The sequence below is a fragment of the Plecotus auritus genome (assembly GCF_963455305.1).
Source record: "Plecotus auritus genome assembly, chromosome: 1".
NCBI classification, from domain to species: Eukaryota; Metazoa; Chordata; class Mammalia; order Chiroptera; family Vespertilionidae; genus Plecotus; species Plecotus auritus.
Genome location: NC_137770.1, coordinates 146,493,436 through 146,512,862, shown reverse-complemented (window position 1 = coordinate 146,512,862; position 19,427 = coordinate 146,493,436). Strand labels below are relative to the sequence as shown.

The following is a 19,427-nucleotide window of genomic DNA, read 5'->3' as shown; positions in this document are numbered from 1 at the left end:
ATGGATTAATACACAATGTTGAGTAAAAAATGCAGATGATTAAATACAGAATGATTCCATTCATCTAAAGTTCAAATCTAGAGAGTTCGAAGATGGCTGCCGACAGGAAGGCAGACTGCAAGATAGTGTGTGAGTGAAAAAGCAAAGGGAGAGTGTGTGGTCGCATGGGGAGTGTTTGTTGGAGAGTTGAGGGACAGCTATACTCCAGGAGACTGTGGGGGACTGTAGAATGGGGCTCCCCTAACCGGGCGGGCTCCCCTAACCGGGCGGGCTCCCCTAACCGGGCAGCCCCCACTGCTGCTGGGTTCTCTCCCGGAGCAACTGACTAGGACGCAGAGACCGTGCCATCTTGAAGGGGAAAGTGGATGTTATCAGAGCCTGAGGAGCCCGGGGAATCTACAACTATGGCACCCACTGAAAAGCTGCGAACCCGAGAACACTGGTCCCCAAGTGCCACAAGCACATGGATTGAGAGGAGCTCTAAACTTCCTCACAAAAAGGTCAGATTTCGCCTGGGATAGGGTGAAGTCTGTGTTCTCTGCAGGAGAGAGAAATGTGCGCATGGCGGGAGCTGGAGACCTGGGGAAGTCTGCAACTAGAAAAATCCGTGGCTGTTGGGGCTGGCATGATCCATGAATGTGGAAGAGGGTCTGCAGAGCTGCTAACAGAAGGGAACTCTAAAAAGCAACCCATTTTGATTTGGGCGCAAAAGAACAGCCTAAAAATTTTAATTGTGCTGGCTGCTTAGACCCAAGGGGAAAAAAGACTGCACAGACTTGCACACAGCCCTGGAGTTCACACACTTACTCTGACTCTTTTTTTTTTTTTTTTTTCCTCTTTGAATCCTTGCATCGGATTGCTGGGTCCAATGCATAGGATCACCCAATTGGGGACACTCTAAGAGACTGCAGGGGAAAGTTGTTTTTCTGGAACCTGGGGATCAGAGTGGAGAATAACCATCAGAGAACCAGCTCTGGGGCAACCCACTCCCCCAAGCCGGTTGGGTGCCACAGGGAAAATAAAACCTAAACCCTAGCTAGAGAGGATCTATAGACCCGGAGGTCAATCCAGAAACACTGCCACCCAGGGACTGAATCACAAATTGTCTCTTGTGTAAACATAAACACAAATAAACTGCCTGCTTAAAAACCAGGACTGACTTACAACACTGAGGAGCAGTGGAACGCAGGGAACTTTAATACTGTCCTGACTAGGAAACAGGCATGCCAAACAGAACAGTAGAGAAAGTGAATGACCTTCACTACTGCACATTTTTATTTCTATTTTTTCATCTTTTACTTAAGAAACTAAATTTTTTTCTTTTTTCCTCACTTGATTTTACCTTTTTAATTATTACATTTTTATTTTCAATCAGTATTATTACTACTACTATTTTACCTTTTTTTTTTTTTAAAAAGTGTCATTTTATTTTCTCTTTATTTTACTTTGGGATTAGTGTTCCACATTCTATTTTCATCTTTCCTTTAGCAGCATTTTACTCTATCTCAACTTTACCTTTATGCCCACACTCTCTTCGTCACTTTTCCCCTTTTGTTGTCCTATTTCTCTTACCCTATTCCTGCTTTAGATTTTCCCTATTCCTTCTTTTTACCCCCTGTTAAAATTTCACCCTACTTATATATCTAATTTCCAATCCCCTGCTCCAAGTCCATACACACCTCTCTCTTTTCTTTCATCACTATCCAAAAATTTTTAATTTATGTATTTTTTCTCTGTCCTTTTGTTGTTGTTTGCTTGATCGTTGATTATATCGATTTTTTTGTGGTTGTTTGTGAGATTGTTTTGCTTTTTCTTTTTGTTCTTTTGTTTTGTTTTTGTTTGTTTTTTGCTTCTGTTTTCCCTCACCTTGCTTGATATTAGTTGTTGTTTGTAGTTTGCATTCATCTCCAGGTACTTGTTGCTGGCATGTGTTGGGATTAGTGGCTGTTCCATTGGAGTTTTCTCCCCATATATATAGTTTTTCCCCCTCTTCTTTCTTATTCTCTCTCTTTTCTCTCTTACTTTTATTTTCCTTTTCCCAATTTCATTTTTGAACTCTTTTTTTTTCTCTCTTCTCCTTTCTCTGCTATCCTCTAATTCACCTTTCTCTGGTGGTCCCCTTTACTTAGGGTTGTTAATATCATGATTACATTTGTGTTCAATGCCTTGTGTGTTGTATCTTGTTGTGTTGTATTTTGCGCCTTTAAGTCATTGCAGGAGAGAGAGAACTACATAACCAGACACACGGAGAAGAGAGATCATGGGGAGACAAAGAAACAGCCCACATATGAAAGAAAAGCAGGCATCACCAGAAAAGGAAGTAAACTAAATGGAGGCAAGCAACCTGTCAGAGAAAGAATTCAGAGAAATGATCATAAGGTGGATAAAAAGAATGGAAGACAAATTCCACAATACGTGTAAGAACCAAGAGGAAATGAAGAAGAACCAAGAAGAAATGAAAAATGACATCGATGCTGTAAAGATCTCAATAGAAAGCAACAAGAGTAGACTAGAAGAAGCAGAGGACTGCATCAGTGAGATAGAAGCCAAGGTAGGAAAAGAATAGCCAAACAGAGCTTATCGGAAGCCTAAGAATCCACAACTGCAGCACCCACGGAACAGCTGCAAGCCCCAGAACAATGCTCCCCAATTGGCACAAACACACGGGTTCAGAGGAGCTCTACACTCCACCATGGAAAGGTCAGATTTCGCCTGGGATAAGGTGAGATCTCTGGTCCCGGCGGGAGAGAGGAACGCGCGTTTTGCGGGAGCTAGAGGACCAGGGAAGTCTGTGCCTAGAAAAATTCGTGGCTGTAGGGGCTGGCGTGATCTGTGAATGTGGAAAGGGGTCCTCAGAGCTGATAACAGAAGGGCTCTCTAAAAAGCAACCCATTTTGATCTGAAGTGCAGGAACACCCTCAGAATTTCAGGCTGTCCAGACTTACGTGCAGCCCTGGAGTTCCCCGGGTGCCTAGGCTTACGCGCAGTCCTGGAGTTCGCACACTTGGGCTTTTTCCTCTTGAAATTCTTGATTCTGATTACTAAGCCCAATACATAGGATCACCCAGTTGGGGACACCCTGGGAGACTGCAGGGGAAAGTTGTTTTTCTGGAACCTGGGGATCGGAGAGGGGAGTGACCATTGGAGAGTCAGCTCTGAGACAGCCCACTCCCACAAACCGGTAGTGAGTGCCACAGGGAAAGAAGGCTCTAACACTGCTTAGAGAGGCCGTAGATAAACCCGGAAGTCAATCCAGAAACACTGCCACCCAGGGGCTGAATCACAAATTGACTCTTATGTAATCAAAAATAAAGGAATACGAGAAATTAAGACACACCGCCTGCTTAAAATCAGGACTGGCTTACAACACTGAAGAGCAGTGGAACACAGGGAACTGCAATACTGTCTGGACTGAGAAACAGGTGTGCCAAACAGAACAATAGAGGAAGTGAATGACCTTCACTACTCCACATTTTATTTTTATTTTTTTATTTGTTTTATTTTCATTTTTTGCATCTTTTACTCAAGAAACTAACGTTTTTTTCTTTTTTCATCACTTGATTTTACCTTTTTAATTATTACATTTTTATTTTCAATCCATATTATTACTACTGCTCTTTTTTCTTTTTTTTTAAAGTGTCATTTTATTTTCTCTTCATTTTATTTTGGGATTAGGGTTCTACATTCTATTTTTATCTTTCCTTTAGCATCGTTTTACTCTATCTCAACTTTACCTTTATGCCGTCACTCTCTTCCTAACCTGCCCCTTTTCAGTGTCCTGTTTATCTTACCCCTTTCCTGCTTTAGATTTTCCCTATTCTTTCTGTTTACACCTTGTTAAAATTTCACCCTACTTACATATCTACTCTCCAATCCCCTGCTCCAGGTCCATACACACCTCTCTCTTCACTGTCTTAACTATCCAAAAACTTGTTTTTCTCTCTGTCCTTTTGTTGTTGTTCGCTTGAATGTAGATTATATCAAATTTTTATGCTTTATTGTGAGACTGTTTTGCTTATTCTTCTTTTGTTTATTTTTTTGTTTGTTTTGTGCTTCAGGTTTCCCTTGCCTCACTCCATATTAGTTGGTGTTGTAGTTTGTATTAATCCCCAGGTACTTGTTGCTGGCATTTGCTGGGATTAGTGATTGTTCTATTGGAGTTTTATCCCCAATATATATAGTCTGTTCCCCTTTCTCTCTTAGTCTCTTTCTGGTCTCTCTTACTTTTTTTTTCTTTTTTTTTTCTATCCCTTTTCCCAATTTCATTTTGACACTCCTTTTTTTTTCTTTCTTTCTTTCTTTTTCCTCTTCTTCTTTCTCTCATATCACCTAATTTGCCTTTCTCTGGTGGTCACCTTTATTGGAGGTTATTTAATATCGTGAATACATTTCTGTTCAGTGCCTTGTGAGTTGTACCTGGTAGTGCTGTATTTTGTGCCTTTAAATCAACGCAGGAGAGAGAGAACTACATAACCAGATACCCAGAGAAGAGAGACCATGGGGAGACAAAGAAACAGCCCGCGTATGAAAGAAAAGCAGGCATCACCAGAAAAGGAAGTAAACGAAATGGAGGCAAGCAACCTTCCAGAAAAAGAATTCAGAGAAATGGTCATAAGGTGCCTGAAAAGAATGGAAGACAAATTCGACAATATGAGCAAGAACCAAGAGGAAATGAAGAAGAACCAAGAAGAAATGAAAAATGACATCGCTGCTGTAAAGAACTCAAAGAAAGCATCAAGAGTAGACTAGAAGAAGCAGAGGACCGCATCAGTGAGCTAGAAGACAAGATGGGAAAAAATACCAAAGTAGAGCAACTTCTAGAAAAAAAAAATTAAAAGGCAGGAGGAGAGCCTAAGGGAACTTTGGGACAACACGAAACAAAACAACATCCGCATAATAGGGGTTCCAGAAGGAAAGGAAGCTGAGCAAGGAATAGAAAACCTCTTTGAAGAAATAATGACAGAAAATTTCCCTGATATAGGGAAGAAAAAACCCCCACAAATCCAAGAAGCTCACAGAGTCCCAAGCAAAATGAACCCCAAAAGACCGACGCCAAGGCACATTATAATTAAATTGGCAAACACCAACGAAAAAGTAAGAATCTTAAAAGCAGCAAGAGAGAGACAGAAAGTTACATACAAAGGAACCCCCATCAGACTAGCAACTGATTTCTCAACAGAAACTCATCAGGCCAGAAGGGAATGGAATGAAATATACAAAGTAATGCAAAGGAAGGGTCTGAATCCAAGAATACTGTACTGAGCAAGGCTGTCAATCAAAATTGAAGGTGAAATCAGGAGCTTCACAGACAAAAAAGGACTAAGGGAGTTTATTGCCACCAAACCAGGAATGCAAGAAATGCTAAAGGGTCTGCTGTAAAAAAAAAAAAAAAAAAAAAAAAAAAAAAAAAAAGTGGAACTGAAGAAGTAACACAGGGGTAAAGAATAGGAATGGCGACAAATAAGTACCTATCAATAATAACTTTAAATATAAATGGATTAAATGCCCCAATCAAAAGACACAGGAAAACGGATTGGATAAGAAAACACGACCCATATATCTGCTATCTACAAGAAACCCACCTCAGAAAAAAAGACGCACACAGACTGAGGGTGAAGGGATGGAAAAAGGTTTTCCAGGCAAATGGAACTGAAAAAAAAGCTGGGGTAGCAATACTTATATCTGACAAATTAGATCTCAAAGTGAAGGACATAACAAGAGATAAGGAAGGCCACTTCATAATAAAGGGAGCAATCGAACAAGAAGAAATAACTCTGGTAAACATTTATGCACCCAATAAAGGAGCACAAAAATACATAAAAAAATACTCCTGGAGGATATCAAGGGAGAGATTGACAGCAATACAATCATAGTAGGAGACTTTAATACCCCACTATCACCATTGGACAAATCCTCTAAACAAAAAATCAGCAAAGAAACATCAATCCTAAATGACTCACTGGACCAGATCGAATTTATTGACATCTTCAGAACATTTCACCCCAAAGCCACAGAATATACATTCTTCTCAAGTGCACATGGGTCATTTTCAAAGATAGACCATATGTTGGGACATAGGCAAAGTCTCTTCAAATTCAAGAAGATAGAAATCATATCAAGCATCTTCTCAGACCACAGTGGCATAAAACTGGAAATCACTACAATAAAATTAACCCAAAGAAATCAAACACATGGAGACTAAACAGCATGCTATTAAACCATGACTGGGTTACCAGAGAGATCAAAGAAGAAATAAAAAACATCATGGCAACAAATGACAATGAAAGCACTATAATCCAAAATCTATGGGACACAGCGAAAGCAGTCTTGAGAGGGAAGTTCATAGATCTACAAGCCTACTGAAAAAAACAAGAAACAATGGTAATAAATTACATAACCCAACAACTCAAAGAGTTAGAAAAAGAGCAACAAGAAAAGCCCAGTGTAAGCAGAAGGAAGGAAATAATAAAGATCAGAGCAGAGATAAACGACATAGAGACCAAAGAAACAATACAAAAGATCAACAAAACCAAGAGCTGGTTCTTTGAAAGGATAAACAAGATTGATGAACCTCTAGCCAGGCTCACCAAGAATCAAAGAGAGAGGACCCAAATAAACAAGATCAGAAATGAAAGAGGTGAAATAACAACAGATCCCGCCGAAATACAAAGGATTGTTAAAAAATACCATGAACAACTCTATTCCAACAAACTGGACAACCTGGAGGAAATGGACATATTCCTAGAAAAATATAACCTTCCAAAACTCAATCAGGAAGAATCTAAACAGCTCAACATGCCAGTAACTATGGAAGAAATTGAAGCAGTCATCAAAGAGCTTCCGGCAAACAAAAGCCCGGGGCCAGATGGCTTCACAGGAGAGTTCTACCTAACATTCAAGGAAGAACTAAAACCTATCCTGATCAGACTATTCCAAAAAATTCAAGAGGAAGGAACACTTCCAAGCTCCTTCTATGAAGCCAGCATTACCCTAATACCAAAACCAGATAAAGACAACACAATGAAGGAGAATTACAGGCCAATATCCCTCATGAATGTAGATGCCAAAATCCTCAACAAAATTCTAGCAAATCGGATCCAGCAGTACATCAGAAAGATCATACACCATGACCAAGTAGGATTTATCCCAGGAATGCAAGGATGGTACAATACCCGCAAATCAATAAACGTGATACATCACATAAACAAATTGAGAGATAAAAATTACATAGTCATATCAATTGATGCAGAAAAAAGCATTTGACAAAATCCAACACCCTTTCTTGATAAAAACTCTCAACAGGTGGGAATAGAAGGATCATACCTCAACATAATAAAAGCTATATATGATAAACCCACAGCTAACATCATACTCAATGGGCAAAAACTAAAATCATTTCCCCTAAGAACAGGAACAAGACAGGGATGCCCACTCTCACCACTCCTGTTTGACATAGTACTGGAAGTATTAGCCACTGCAATTAGACAGGAAGAAGAAATAAAAGGCATCCAAATTGGAAAAGAAGAAGTAAAGCTGTCCTTATTTGTAGATGACATGATATTGTACATAAAAAACCCGAAAGACTCCATCAAAAAACTCACAGACTTAATAAATGAATTCGGCAATGTAGCAGGATACAAAATTAATGCCAAGAAATCTATGGCATTTCTATACACCAAGAGTGAACTTACAAAAAGAGAGACTAAAAAAGCAATCCCATTTTCCATCGCACCAAAAAAATTAAGATACTTAGGAATAAACCTAACCAAGGAGGTAAAAGACCTATACGCAGAAAACTACAGGATACTGAAAAAAGAGATAGAGGAAGATGTAAACAGATGGAAGAACATACCATGTTCATGGATTGGTAGAATCAACATCATTAAAATGACCATACTACCCAAAGCAATCTATAGATTCAATGCACTCCCCATTAAAATACCAACGGCATATTTCACAGACCTAGAAAGAACTCTCCAAAAATTCATCTGGAATAAAAAAAGACCCCGAATAGCCACAGCAATCCTGAGAAAGAAGAAGAAAGTAGGAGGGATCTCAATACCAGATTTCAAGCTGTATTACAAAGCCACTGTCCTCAAAACAGCCTGGTACTGGCACAAGAACAGAAGTATAGATCATTGGAACAGAATAGCTAATCCAGATATCGACCCAAACAATATGCGCAATTAATATTTGACAAAGGAGGCATGAATATACAATGGAGTCAAGACAGTCTCTTCAATAAATGGTGTTGGGAAAATTGGACAGATACATGCAAAAAAATGAAACTAGATCACCAACTTACACCATACACAAAAATAAACTCAAAGTGGTACAGGACTTAAATATAAGACGGGAAACCATAAAAATACTAGAGAATCCACAGGCAGAAAAACCTCAGACATATGCCAAAAGAACTTTTTCACTGATACTGCCCCTAGGGCAATGGTTGCCAAAGAGAAAATAAACAAATGGGACTACATCAAAATAAAAAGCTTTTGCACAGCAAAAGAAACCATCAACAAAACAACAAGAAACCCCACTGTATGGGAGAACATATTTGCAAATGGTGTCACTGATAAAGGTTTAATGTCCAACATCTACAGGCAGCTTATACAACTTAATAAAAGGAAGATAAATGATCCAGTAAAAAAATGGGCAACAGACCTAAATAGAATCTTTTCGAAAGAAGACAGAAGGAAGGCCAAGAGACACATGAAAACATGCTCAAAGTCACTAATTATCCGAGAGATGCAAATCAAAACGACAATGCAATACCATCTCACACCTGTCAGAATGGCTATCATCAACAAATCAACAAACGACAAGTGTTGGCGAGGATGTGGAGAAAAAGGGACCCTCGTGCACTGCTGGTGGGAATGCAGACTGGTGCAGTCACTGTGGAGAACGGTATGGAGTTTCCTCAAAAAACTGAAAATGGAACTCCCATTTGGCCCAGTAATCCCAATCCTGGGAATATATCCTAAGAAACTAGAAACAGCAATCAGAAAGGATATATGCACCCCTATGTTCATAGCAGCACAAATCACCATAGCTAAGATTTGGAAACAGCCTAAGTGCCCATCAGCAGATGACTGGATCAGAAAACTATGGTACATCTACACAATGGAATTCTATACTGTCATAAAAAAAGAAGGAATTACTACCATTTGTAGGCAACTGGATGGAATTAGAGAACATTATGCTAAGTGAAATAAGCCAGTCAATGAAAGAAAAATACCACATGATCTCACTCATCTGGGGATAATGAAAAACATTATAAACTGATGAACAAAAAGATAGATACAGAGGCAGTAAAGCATCAAACAGACTGTCAAATTACAGCGGTAAGGTTAGGGAGAGGTGGGGGAAATAAGAGATCAACTGAAAGACTTATATGCATGTATATAAGAGTAACCAACGGATGCAAAACATTGGGGGGTGAGGGCATGTATGGGAATGGGGTGGGGGGGGGCAATGGTAAGATATATACACATATAATACCTTAATAAAAAATGCAAAAAAATAAATAAATAAAGAATATATATATATATAAAAAGAATAGCCAAACAGAGCAGCTTCTAGAAAAAAAAAATTAAAAAGCAGGAGGAGAGCCTAAGGGAACTTTGGAACAACACGAAAAAAAACAACATCCACATAATAAGGGGGCCAAAAGAAAAGGAAGCTGAGCAAGGAATAGAAAACCTGTTTGAAGAAATAATGACAGAAAACTTCCCTGATATAGGGAAGAAAAAACCCACACAAATCCAAGAAGATCACAGAGTCCCAAGCAAAATGAACCCCAAAAGACCAACTCCAAGGCACATTATAATTAAATTGGCAAATACCAACAACAAAGTAAGAATATTAAAAGCGGCCAGAGAGACAGAAAGTTACCTACAAAGGATTCCCCATCAGACTAGGGACTGAATTCTCAACAGAAACACATCATGCCAGAAGGGAATGGAATGAAATATACGAAGTCATGCAAAGGAAGGGTCTGAATCCAAGAATGCTGTACCCAGCAAGGCTATCAATCAAAATTGAAGGTGAAATCAGGAGCTTCACAGACAAAAAAGGACTAAGGGAGTTTACTGCCATCAAACCAGGAATGCAAGAAATGCTAAAGGGTCTGCTGTAAAAAAAAAAAAAAAAAAAAAGAAAGAAAAAGAAATAGGAAGTGAAGAAGAAAAACAGGGGTATAGAATAAAAATGGCGACAAACAAGTACCTATCAATAATAACTTGAAATGTAAATTGAATAAATGCCCCAATCAAAAGACATAAGGTAACAGATTGGATGAGAAAACATGACCCATATATCTGCTGTCTACAAGAAACCCACCTCAGACAAAAAGATGCACACAGACTGAGGGTGAAGGGAGGGAAAAAGGTTTTTCAGGCAAATGGAAATGAAAAAAAAGCGGGGTAGCAATACTTATATCTGACAAATTAGATCTCAAAGTGAAGGATATAAAAAGGGATAAGGAAGGCCAATTCATAATACTAAAGAGAGAAATCCAACAAGAAGAAATAACTCTGGTAAACATATATGCACCCAATACAGGAGAACCCAAATACATAAAAAAACTCCTAGAGGATATCAAGGGAGAGATTGACAGCAATACAATCATAGTAGGAGACTTTAATACCCCACTATCACCATTGGACAAATCCTCTAAACAAAAAATCAGCAAAGAAACATCAATACTAAATGACTCACTAGACCAGATGGAATTAATTGACATCTTCAGAACATTTCACCCCAAAGCCACAGAATATACATTCTTCTCAAGTGCACATGGGTCATTTTCAAAGATAGACCATATATTGGGTCACAGGCAAAGTCTCTTCAAATTCAAGAAGATAGAAATCATATCAAGCATTTTCTTAGATCACAGTGGCATAAAACTGGAAATCAACTACAATAAAAACAATCCAAAAAAATCAAACAAATGGAGACTAAACAGCATGCTATTAAACAGTGACTGTGTTACCAGAGAGGTCAAAGAAGAAATAAAAAACATCATGTGAACAAACGACAATGAAAACACAACAATCACACACAGTGAAAGCAGTCTTGAGAGGGAAGTTCATAGCTCTACAAGCCTACTGCAAAAAAACAAGAAACAATGGTAATAAATTACCTAACCCTACAACTCAAAGAGTTAGAAAGAGAGCAACAAGAAAAGCCCAGTGTAGTCAGAGGGAAGGCAATAATAAAGATCAGAGTGGAGATAAATGATATTGAGACAAAAGAAACAATACAAAAGATCAACAAAACCAAGAGCTGGTTCTTTGAAAGGATAAACAAGATTGATGAACCTCTCGCCTGGCTTACCAAGAAGCAAGAGAGAGGACCCAAATAAACAAAATCAGAAATGATAAGGAGAAATAACAACAGACGCCACAGAAATACAAAGGATTGTTATAAAATACTATGAACAACTCAATTCCAACAAACTGGACAACCTGGAGGAAATGGACATATTCTTAGAAAAATACAACCTTCCAAAACTCAATCAGGAAGAATCTAAACATCTCAATAGGCCAGTAACTATGGATGAAACTGAAGCAGTCATTAAAAAGCTTCCACCAAACAAAAGGTCGGGGCCAGACGGCTTCATTTGGGAGTTTTACCAAACATTCAAAGAAAAACTAAAACCCATCCTCCTCAGACTATTCCAAAAAATTCAAGAGGAAGGAACACTTCCAAGCTCCTTCTATGAAGCCAGCATTACCCTAATACCAAAACCAGATTAAAGACAACACAATGAAAGAGAATTACAGGCCAATATCCCTCATGAATGTAGATGCCAAAATCCTCAACAAAATTCTAGCAAATCGAATCCAACAGTACATCAGGAAGATCATACACCATGACCAAGTAGGATTTATCCTTGGGATGCAAGGATGGTACAATATCCACAAATCAATAAACGTGACACATCACATAAACAAATTGAGACATAAAAATCACATAATCATATCAATTGATGCAGAAAAAGCATTTGACAAAATCCAACACCCTTTCTTGATAAAAACTCTCAGCAAGGTGGGAATAGAAGGACCATACCTCAACATAATAAAAGCCATATATGACAAACCCACAGCCAACATCATACTCAATGGGCAAAAACTAAAACCATTTCCCCTAAGAACAGGAAAAAGACATGGATGCCCATTCTCACCACCCCTGTTCAACATAGTACTAGAAGTATTAGCCATTGCAATTAGACAAGAAGAAGAAATAAAAGGCATCCAGATTGGAAAAGAAGAAGTAATGCTGTCCTTATTTGTAGATGACATGATATTGTACATAAAAAAACCAAAACACTCTATCAAAAAACTATTAGACTTAATAAATGAATTCAGAAAGGTAGCAGGATACAAAATTAATGCCAAGAAATCTATGTCATTTCTATACACCAACGGTGAACTTACGGAAAGAGAGACTAAAAAAGCAATCCCATTTACCATCGCACCAAAAAAATTAAAATACCTAGGAATAAACTTAACTAAGGAGGTAAAAGACCTATACACGGAAAACTACAGGACACTGAAAAAAGAGATAGAGGAAGACATAAACAGATGGAAGAACATACAATATTCATGGATTGGGAGAATCAACATCATTAAAATGTCCATACTCCCCAAAGCAACCTATAGATTCAATGCGCTCTCCATTAAAATACCAATGGCATATTTCACAGACCTAGAAAGAACTCTCCAAAAATTCATCTGGAATAAAAAGAGACCCCGAATAGCCACAGCAATCCTGAGAAAGAAGAAAAACGTAGGTGGGATCTCAATTCCAGATTTCAAGCATTATTATAAGGCCACTGTTCTCAAAACAGCTTGGTACTGGCACAAGAATAGACATATAAATCAATGGAATAGAATAGAGAACCCAGAAATCGACCCCAACCACTATGCTCAATTAATATTTGACAAACGAGGCATGAATATACAATGGAGTCAATACAGTCTCTTCAATAAATGGTGTTGGGAAAATTGGACAGATACATGCAAAAAAATGAAACTAGATCACCAACTTACACCATACACAGAAACAAACTCAAAGTGGATAAAGGACTTAAACATAAGATGGTAAACCATAAAAATACTAGAGGAATCCATAGGCAGAGAAATCTCAGACATATGCCAAAGCAATTTCTTCACCGATACCGTTCCTACGGCAATGGAAGCTAAAGAGAAAATAAACAATGGGACTACATCAAAATAAAAAGCTTTTGCACAGCAAAAGAAACCATCAACAAAAAAAAAAAAAAACAAAAACAAGAAACCCCACTGTATGGGAGAACATATTTGCAAATGTTATCACTGATAAACGTTTAATCTCCAAAATCTACAGCAAACTTATACAACTTAATAAAAGGAAGATAAATGATCCAGTAAAAAAATGGGCAATGGACCTAAATAGAATATTTTCAAAAGAAGACAGAAGGAAGGCCAAGAGACATATGAAAACATGCTCAAAGTTACTAATTATCCGAGAGATGCAAATCAAAACGACAATGTGGTACCATCTTACACCTGTCAGAATGGCAATCATCAACAAATCAACAAATGACAAGTGCTGGCGAGGATGCGGAGAAAAAGGAACCCTCATGCACTGCTGGTGGGAATGCAGACTGGTGCAGCCACTGTGGAGAACAGTATGGAGTTTCCTCAAAAAACTAAAAATGGAACTCCCATTTGACCCAGTAATCCCACCTCTAGGAATATATCCCAAGAAACTAGAAACACCAATCAGAAAGGATATATGCACCCCTATGTTCATAGCAGCACAATTCACCATAGCTAAGATTTGGAAACAGCCTAAATGCTCCTCATCAGATGAGTGGATTAGAAAACTATGGTACATCTACGCAATGGAATACTACGCTGCTATAAATAAGAAGGAATTCTTACCATTTGCAGTAGCATGGATCGACCTGGAGAGCATTATGTTAGGTGAAATAAGCCAGGTAATGAAAGAAAAATACCACATGATCTCACTCATTTATGGAAAATAAAGAACATTATAACCTGATGAACAAAAAGATAGATACAGAGGCAGTAAAGCACCGAACAGACTGTCAAATTACAGGGGGAAGGCTGGGGAATGTTGGGGAGAGGGGGAAAGAGATCAACCAAAGGACTTGTATGCATGCATACAAGCACAATCAATGGACACAAGACACTGGGTCGGGGGTGGGATGAGGGCATGCGACGGGGTAGGGGAAGCGGGGGAAGGTCAATGGGGAGGAAAAAAGGAGATATATTTACTACTATATGAAATACTTTAAACAATAAAAAAATCAGTGAAAAAAAATAGTTCAAATCTAAAAACAGTTTATTTATTTAGAAAGGACCTACATAGGCCCTGGCCAGTGTGGCTCAGTTGGTTGGAGCATTGTCCTTATACCTAAAGGTTTTAGGTTCGATTCCACATCTGGGCACATACTTAGCCTTGGGTTCAATCCCTAGTTGGGGCACATGAAGAAGGCAATCAACTGATTCTCTCTCTCTCTCTCTCTCTCTCTCTCTCTCTCTCTCTCTCTCTCTCTCTCTCTCTCTCTCCTCTCTTCTTCTCTCTTCTCTCCCCCCCGTCCCTAAAACCAATAAGCGTATCCTCTGGTGGGGATTAAAAAACTAAAAGTAACTTTGAGCATTTTTTCAGATGTCTCTTGGCCATTAATATGTCCCCTTTGGAGAAATGTCTATTTCGGTCCTTTGCCCATTTTTAATTTGATTATTTGTCTTCCTTTTGTTAAGTTGTATGAGTTTCTTATATATTTTGGAAATGAATCCAAATATGTTCTCCCATACAGTGGGCTTCCTTTTCATTTTGTTGAAGGTTTCTTTTGCTGTGCAGAAGCTTTTTATTTTAATGTAGTTTCATTTGTTTATTTTCTCTTTAGTTTCCCTTGCCCTAGGAGATGTATCCACAAATATATTACCACAAGAGATGTCTGAGATTTTGTTGCCTATGGTTTCTTCAAAGATTTTTATGGGTTCACAACTTACATTTGAGTCTTTTATCCATGTTGAATTTATTCTTGTGTGTGTGTTGTAAGTCTAGTTTCTTTTCTTCTTTTCTTTTCTTTCTTTTTTTTTTTTTTGCATGTTCCTGCCCAATTCCTCCAACACCATTTATTGAAGACACTGTCTTTACTACATTGTTTTCTTTTGCCTTCTTTGACAAATATTAATTGAACATAATGGCTTGGGTCAATTTCTGGGTTGTCTGTCCTGTTCCATTGATCTATATGCATGTTCTTGTGCCAGTACCAGGCTGTTTTGTTTACAGTGGCTTTGTAGTACAACTTGATATACAGTAATAGTATTGTGATCACTCCAACTTTGTTCTTTCGCATGATTGCTGCAGCTATTCAAGGTCTATTTGGTCCCATATAACCTTTTGGAGTGTTTGTTCTAGATCTGTGAAATATGCCATTGGTATTTTAATGGGGACTGCATTGAATCTATAGCTTGCCTTGGGTAGTATGGACATTCTGATGATGTTGATCCTATCAATATATGAACACGGTATGTTCTTCCACTTGTTTATATCCTCCAAATGAAAAATGCTCAAAGCCACTTGTCATCAGAGAGATGCAAATATAAAATGACAATGAGGTATCACCTCACACCTGTCAAAATGTCTATCATCAACAAATCAACAAATTAAAAGTGCTGACAAGGATGTGGAGAAAAGGGTACCCTAGTACACTACTGGTGGGAATGCAAACTGGTGCAGCCACTATGGAAACTGTATGGTGTTTCCTCAAAATATTAAAAATGGAACTCCCATTTGACCCAGTAATGCCACTTCTAGGAATATATCCTAAGAAACCCAAAACACCAATCAGAAAGAATGTATGCACCCCTATGTTCATAGCAGCATAATATACAATAGCTAAGATTTGGAAATAGCCCAAGTACCCATTAGCAGATGAGTGGATAAAAATACCCGTGATACATTTACACCATGGAATACTATGCAGCAGTAAAAAAGTAGGATCTCTTACCTTTTGAGACAGCATGGAAGGACAAGGAGAGTATTATGCTAAGTGAAATAAGCCAGTCAGAGAAAAATAAGTATAACATGATCTCGCTCATATGTGGAATCTAATGAACAAAATAAACTGATAAACAAAATATATCCAGATACATGGAAGCATGGAAGAAAGTGAGGAATCTCAGAGATGGAAGCATGGAAGAAAGTGAGGAATCTCAGAGAGAACGTGGGGGTTGGGGGGTGAGAGAGAGAGATTAACCTGGGAATTTATAGGCTCATATATATAGCTCATGGACACAGACAATAAGTGGTGAAGGCCTGGGAGGGGAGGTTACAGAGTGGAGGTGCTCAATGGGAAAAAAAAGGAGCACATCTGTAATACTTTGCACAATAAAGATAAATTTAAAAAATCCTATCTAATAAAAGAGTAATATGCAAATTGACCATCACATCAAGACACAAGATGGCCGCCCCCATGGCCACCATAAGATGGCCTGCAGGGGAAGGCAGTTGTGGGCAGTTAGAGGTGACCAGGCCAGCAGAGGAGGGCAGTTGGGGGTGACCAGGCTGGCAGAAGAGGGCAGTTGAGGGACACCAGGCCAGCAAGGGAGGGCAGTTGGGGGGACCCAGGCCTGCAGGGGATGGCAGTAGAGGGCGATCAGGCAAGCAGGGAAGGCAATTAGGGGTGACTGGGCCGGCAGAGGAGGGCAGTTGGGGGGACCCAGGCATGCAGTGGAGGGCAGTTGGGGGGGACCAGGCCTGCAGGGGAGGGTAGTTGGGGGAGACCAGGCCAGCAGGGGAGGGCAGTTGGGGGAGACCAGGCCAGCAGGGGAGGGCAGTTAGGGGGAACCAGGCCTGCAGGGGAGGGCAGTTGAGGGGGACCAGGCCTGCAGGGGAGGGCAGTCGGTGGGGGGGCAGGCCTGCAGGGGAGGGCAGTTGGGAGCCAGCAGTCCTGGATTGTGAAAGGGATGTCCGACTGCCATTTAGGCTCCATCCCATTGGGATCGGGCCTAAACAGGCGGTCCAACATCCCTCAAGGGGTCCCAGATTGGAGAAGGTGCAGGCTGGGCTGAGGGACACAACCCCCCATGAACGAATTTTGTGCGCCAGGCCTCTAGTAAAAAATAAAAGGACCTACATGTTGCTCATGGCATACATTTACTATTCTAAGTACGTCACAATATTAATACACTTAATGACATAATGATGTAATGTTATAAAAATTTTTGGTATATATGCAAATGAGCTAAATGAGTGATAGTCTTTATCATAAACTTATGTTATGGAACTGTAATGAAAAATTTTTCTTATCCACTAGTCTATAAATTATTTTATTGCAGTGATTATATATTTGACTTTAAATCTTTTGCACCTACTATATACATGACATAGGGATATTATTAACAAATGTTTATTAAATAATTTACTATACAAATTAACTTCTATAAGTTTCTTCTAAATTTTGTCATTTCAGAAATTATTTATTTAATTGTTTAAATACTTCTAGATGAATACTTCTGGTGTGGGTCTCTTAGCAACATTGAATCTTGAATATGTGAGGATGTATGCAACAAAGATGAGGAGATATTAGATTCATTGTAGCAGTGGAAGAACAAAGTTCATTTTCAGGGGTCCTCAAACTTTTTAAACAGGGGGCCAGTTCACTGTCCCTCAGACCGTTGGAGGGCCAGACTGTAGTTAAAAAAAAAAAAACTATGAACAAATTCCTATGCGCACTGCGGGCCCGGGACGAGTCGGCTGCTAAGCAGGACAGGCAGCGGCACCCGGCGGGCCGGATGAATGTCCTCGGCGGGCCGCATGTGGCCCGCGGGCCGTAGTTTGAGGACGCCTGATTCACATGGTGGAGTAGAAGGTTTAATCAGACCTGGACTCTAGTTCCTAATCCAGAATCTGGACTCTCTTGGTTCCTGCTGATATTCTGAGCCCTGTTCTTAGGCCTCCTATTTATTCAGTGATCTCCGAATAGTTTCTCAGTAATTTCCAGCTGCACCATCTCCTGCTTTTATAATCAAAGATACCCAGACTTATTTGCCATTGCTAAGACCAAGAACCCCATCTTATATCCTTACATAAGGAATTCAGGAGATTAGCAAATACTATCAAATATTTTTTTATTATTTTGAATGCGAAGCATAGTTAGAAAAGCTTATTGTGTAAAGTCTGTAAAGAAATGAAATATCTGCTAAATGACACCTGAATATTCTTTTTTATCCAGGTAATTTGCCAGTGGACCTTCCAACTCCACCAGAAACTTCAATTCCAGTAACATTACCTCCACACAACTGTACAGATGATGAATTTGTCTGCAGATCCAATGGTCACTGTGTTGAAGAAATCCAGAAATGTGATTTTAGATATGACTGCCCTGACAAATCAGATGAATCATTTTGTGGTAAGTAAATTATTATTTTTTAATTAAATGTAGCCATAAAACAGATAAGGAAACTCTAGCATAATCTCTAAGTAGCATGGCCTAGTGTCCTGTTAGAAAATTTCAACTGTCTTGAGCCATTTCTTTTATATAAAAGCTACTTGTATAGAAAATTATAATAGAAGAATTAGCATACATTCTTCTATCATGCTTAACAAGATTTAAGTGCCTTTAAATTTATGTTTTAGACCAGGGCACATACAAGATTGACAGACACATGAAGAGAGAGAGAGAGAGAGAGAGAGAGAGAGGGGGGGGGGGGGAGAGAGAGAGAGAGAGAGAGAGAGAGAGAGAGAGAGAGAGAGAGAGAGATTTCATACACAACATATGTATTAAAAAAAAAAAAAAGAGGATTTGTTGCTCAGTTGAACCAAGATGTCATCAGTTCACCAGTTCATTTCCCAGTCATGGCATCTATCAATGTTTTTCTCTCATTGATGTTTCTATCTCTCTATTTCTCTCCTTTCCTTCTGCCTCTCTCTCTTAAAATCAATAGAAACATATTTAAATACTAGAAGCCTGGTGCATGAAATTCATGCAGGGGGTGCCCTCAGCCTGGCCTGTACCCTCTTGCAGGACCCCTCGGGGGATGTCTGACTGCTGGTTTAGGCCCAATTCCGCTGGCTCCTAACCACTTGCCTGCAGGCCTGCCTGATCGCCCCTAACCACTCTGACTGCCTGCCTCATCATCCTTAACCACTCGGCCTGCCTGCCTCATCACCCTAACCACTCTGCCTATCTATCTGATGCCCCTAACTGCTCGCCTTCCTGCCTGATCACCCCTAACCACTCGCTTGCCTGCCTAATTGCCCCTAACTGCTTGCCTGCCTGCTTGATTGCCCCTAACTGCCTCTGCTTGCCTGCCTGCCAGATTGCCCTAACCATTCACCTGCCTGCCTGATCACCCCTAACCCCTCTGCTTACCTGCCTGATTGCCCCTAACCGCCTC

At 39.5% G+C, this 19,427-nt stretch overlaps 1 protein-coding gene across 1 annotated transcript in view; it reads left to right on the top strand.

Annotated features, from left to right (window-relative positions):
* MALRD1 (MAM and LDL receptor class A domain containing 1) overlaps window positions 1-19,427 on the top strand; it is a gene marked incomplete at its 5' end in the record, with an annotated part of 676,620 nt that overhangs the window by 209,165 nt on the left and 448,028 nt on the right. Inside the window, one exon of the mRNA XM_080679375.1 lies at window positions 18,263-18,439. Coding sequence (XP_080535501.1) covers window positions 18,263-18,439 — 177 coding nt within the window. The remainder of the gene's footprint in view (window positions 1-18,262; window positions 18,440-19,427) is intronic.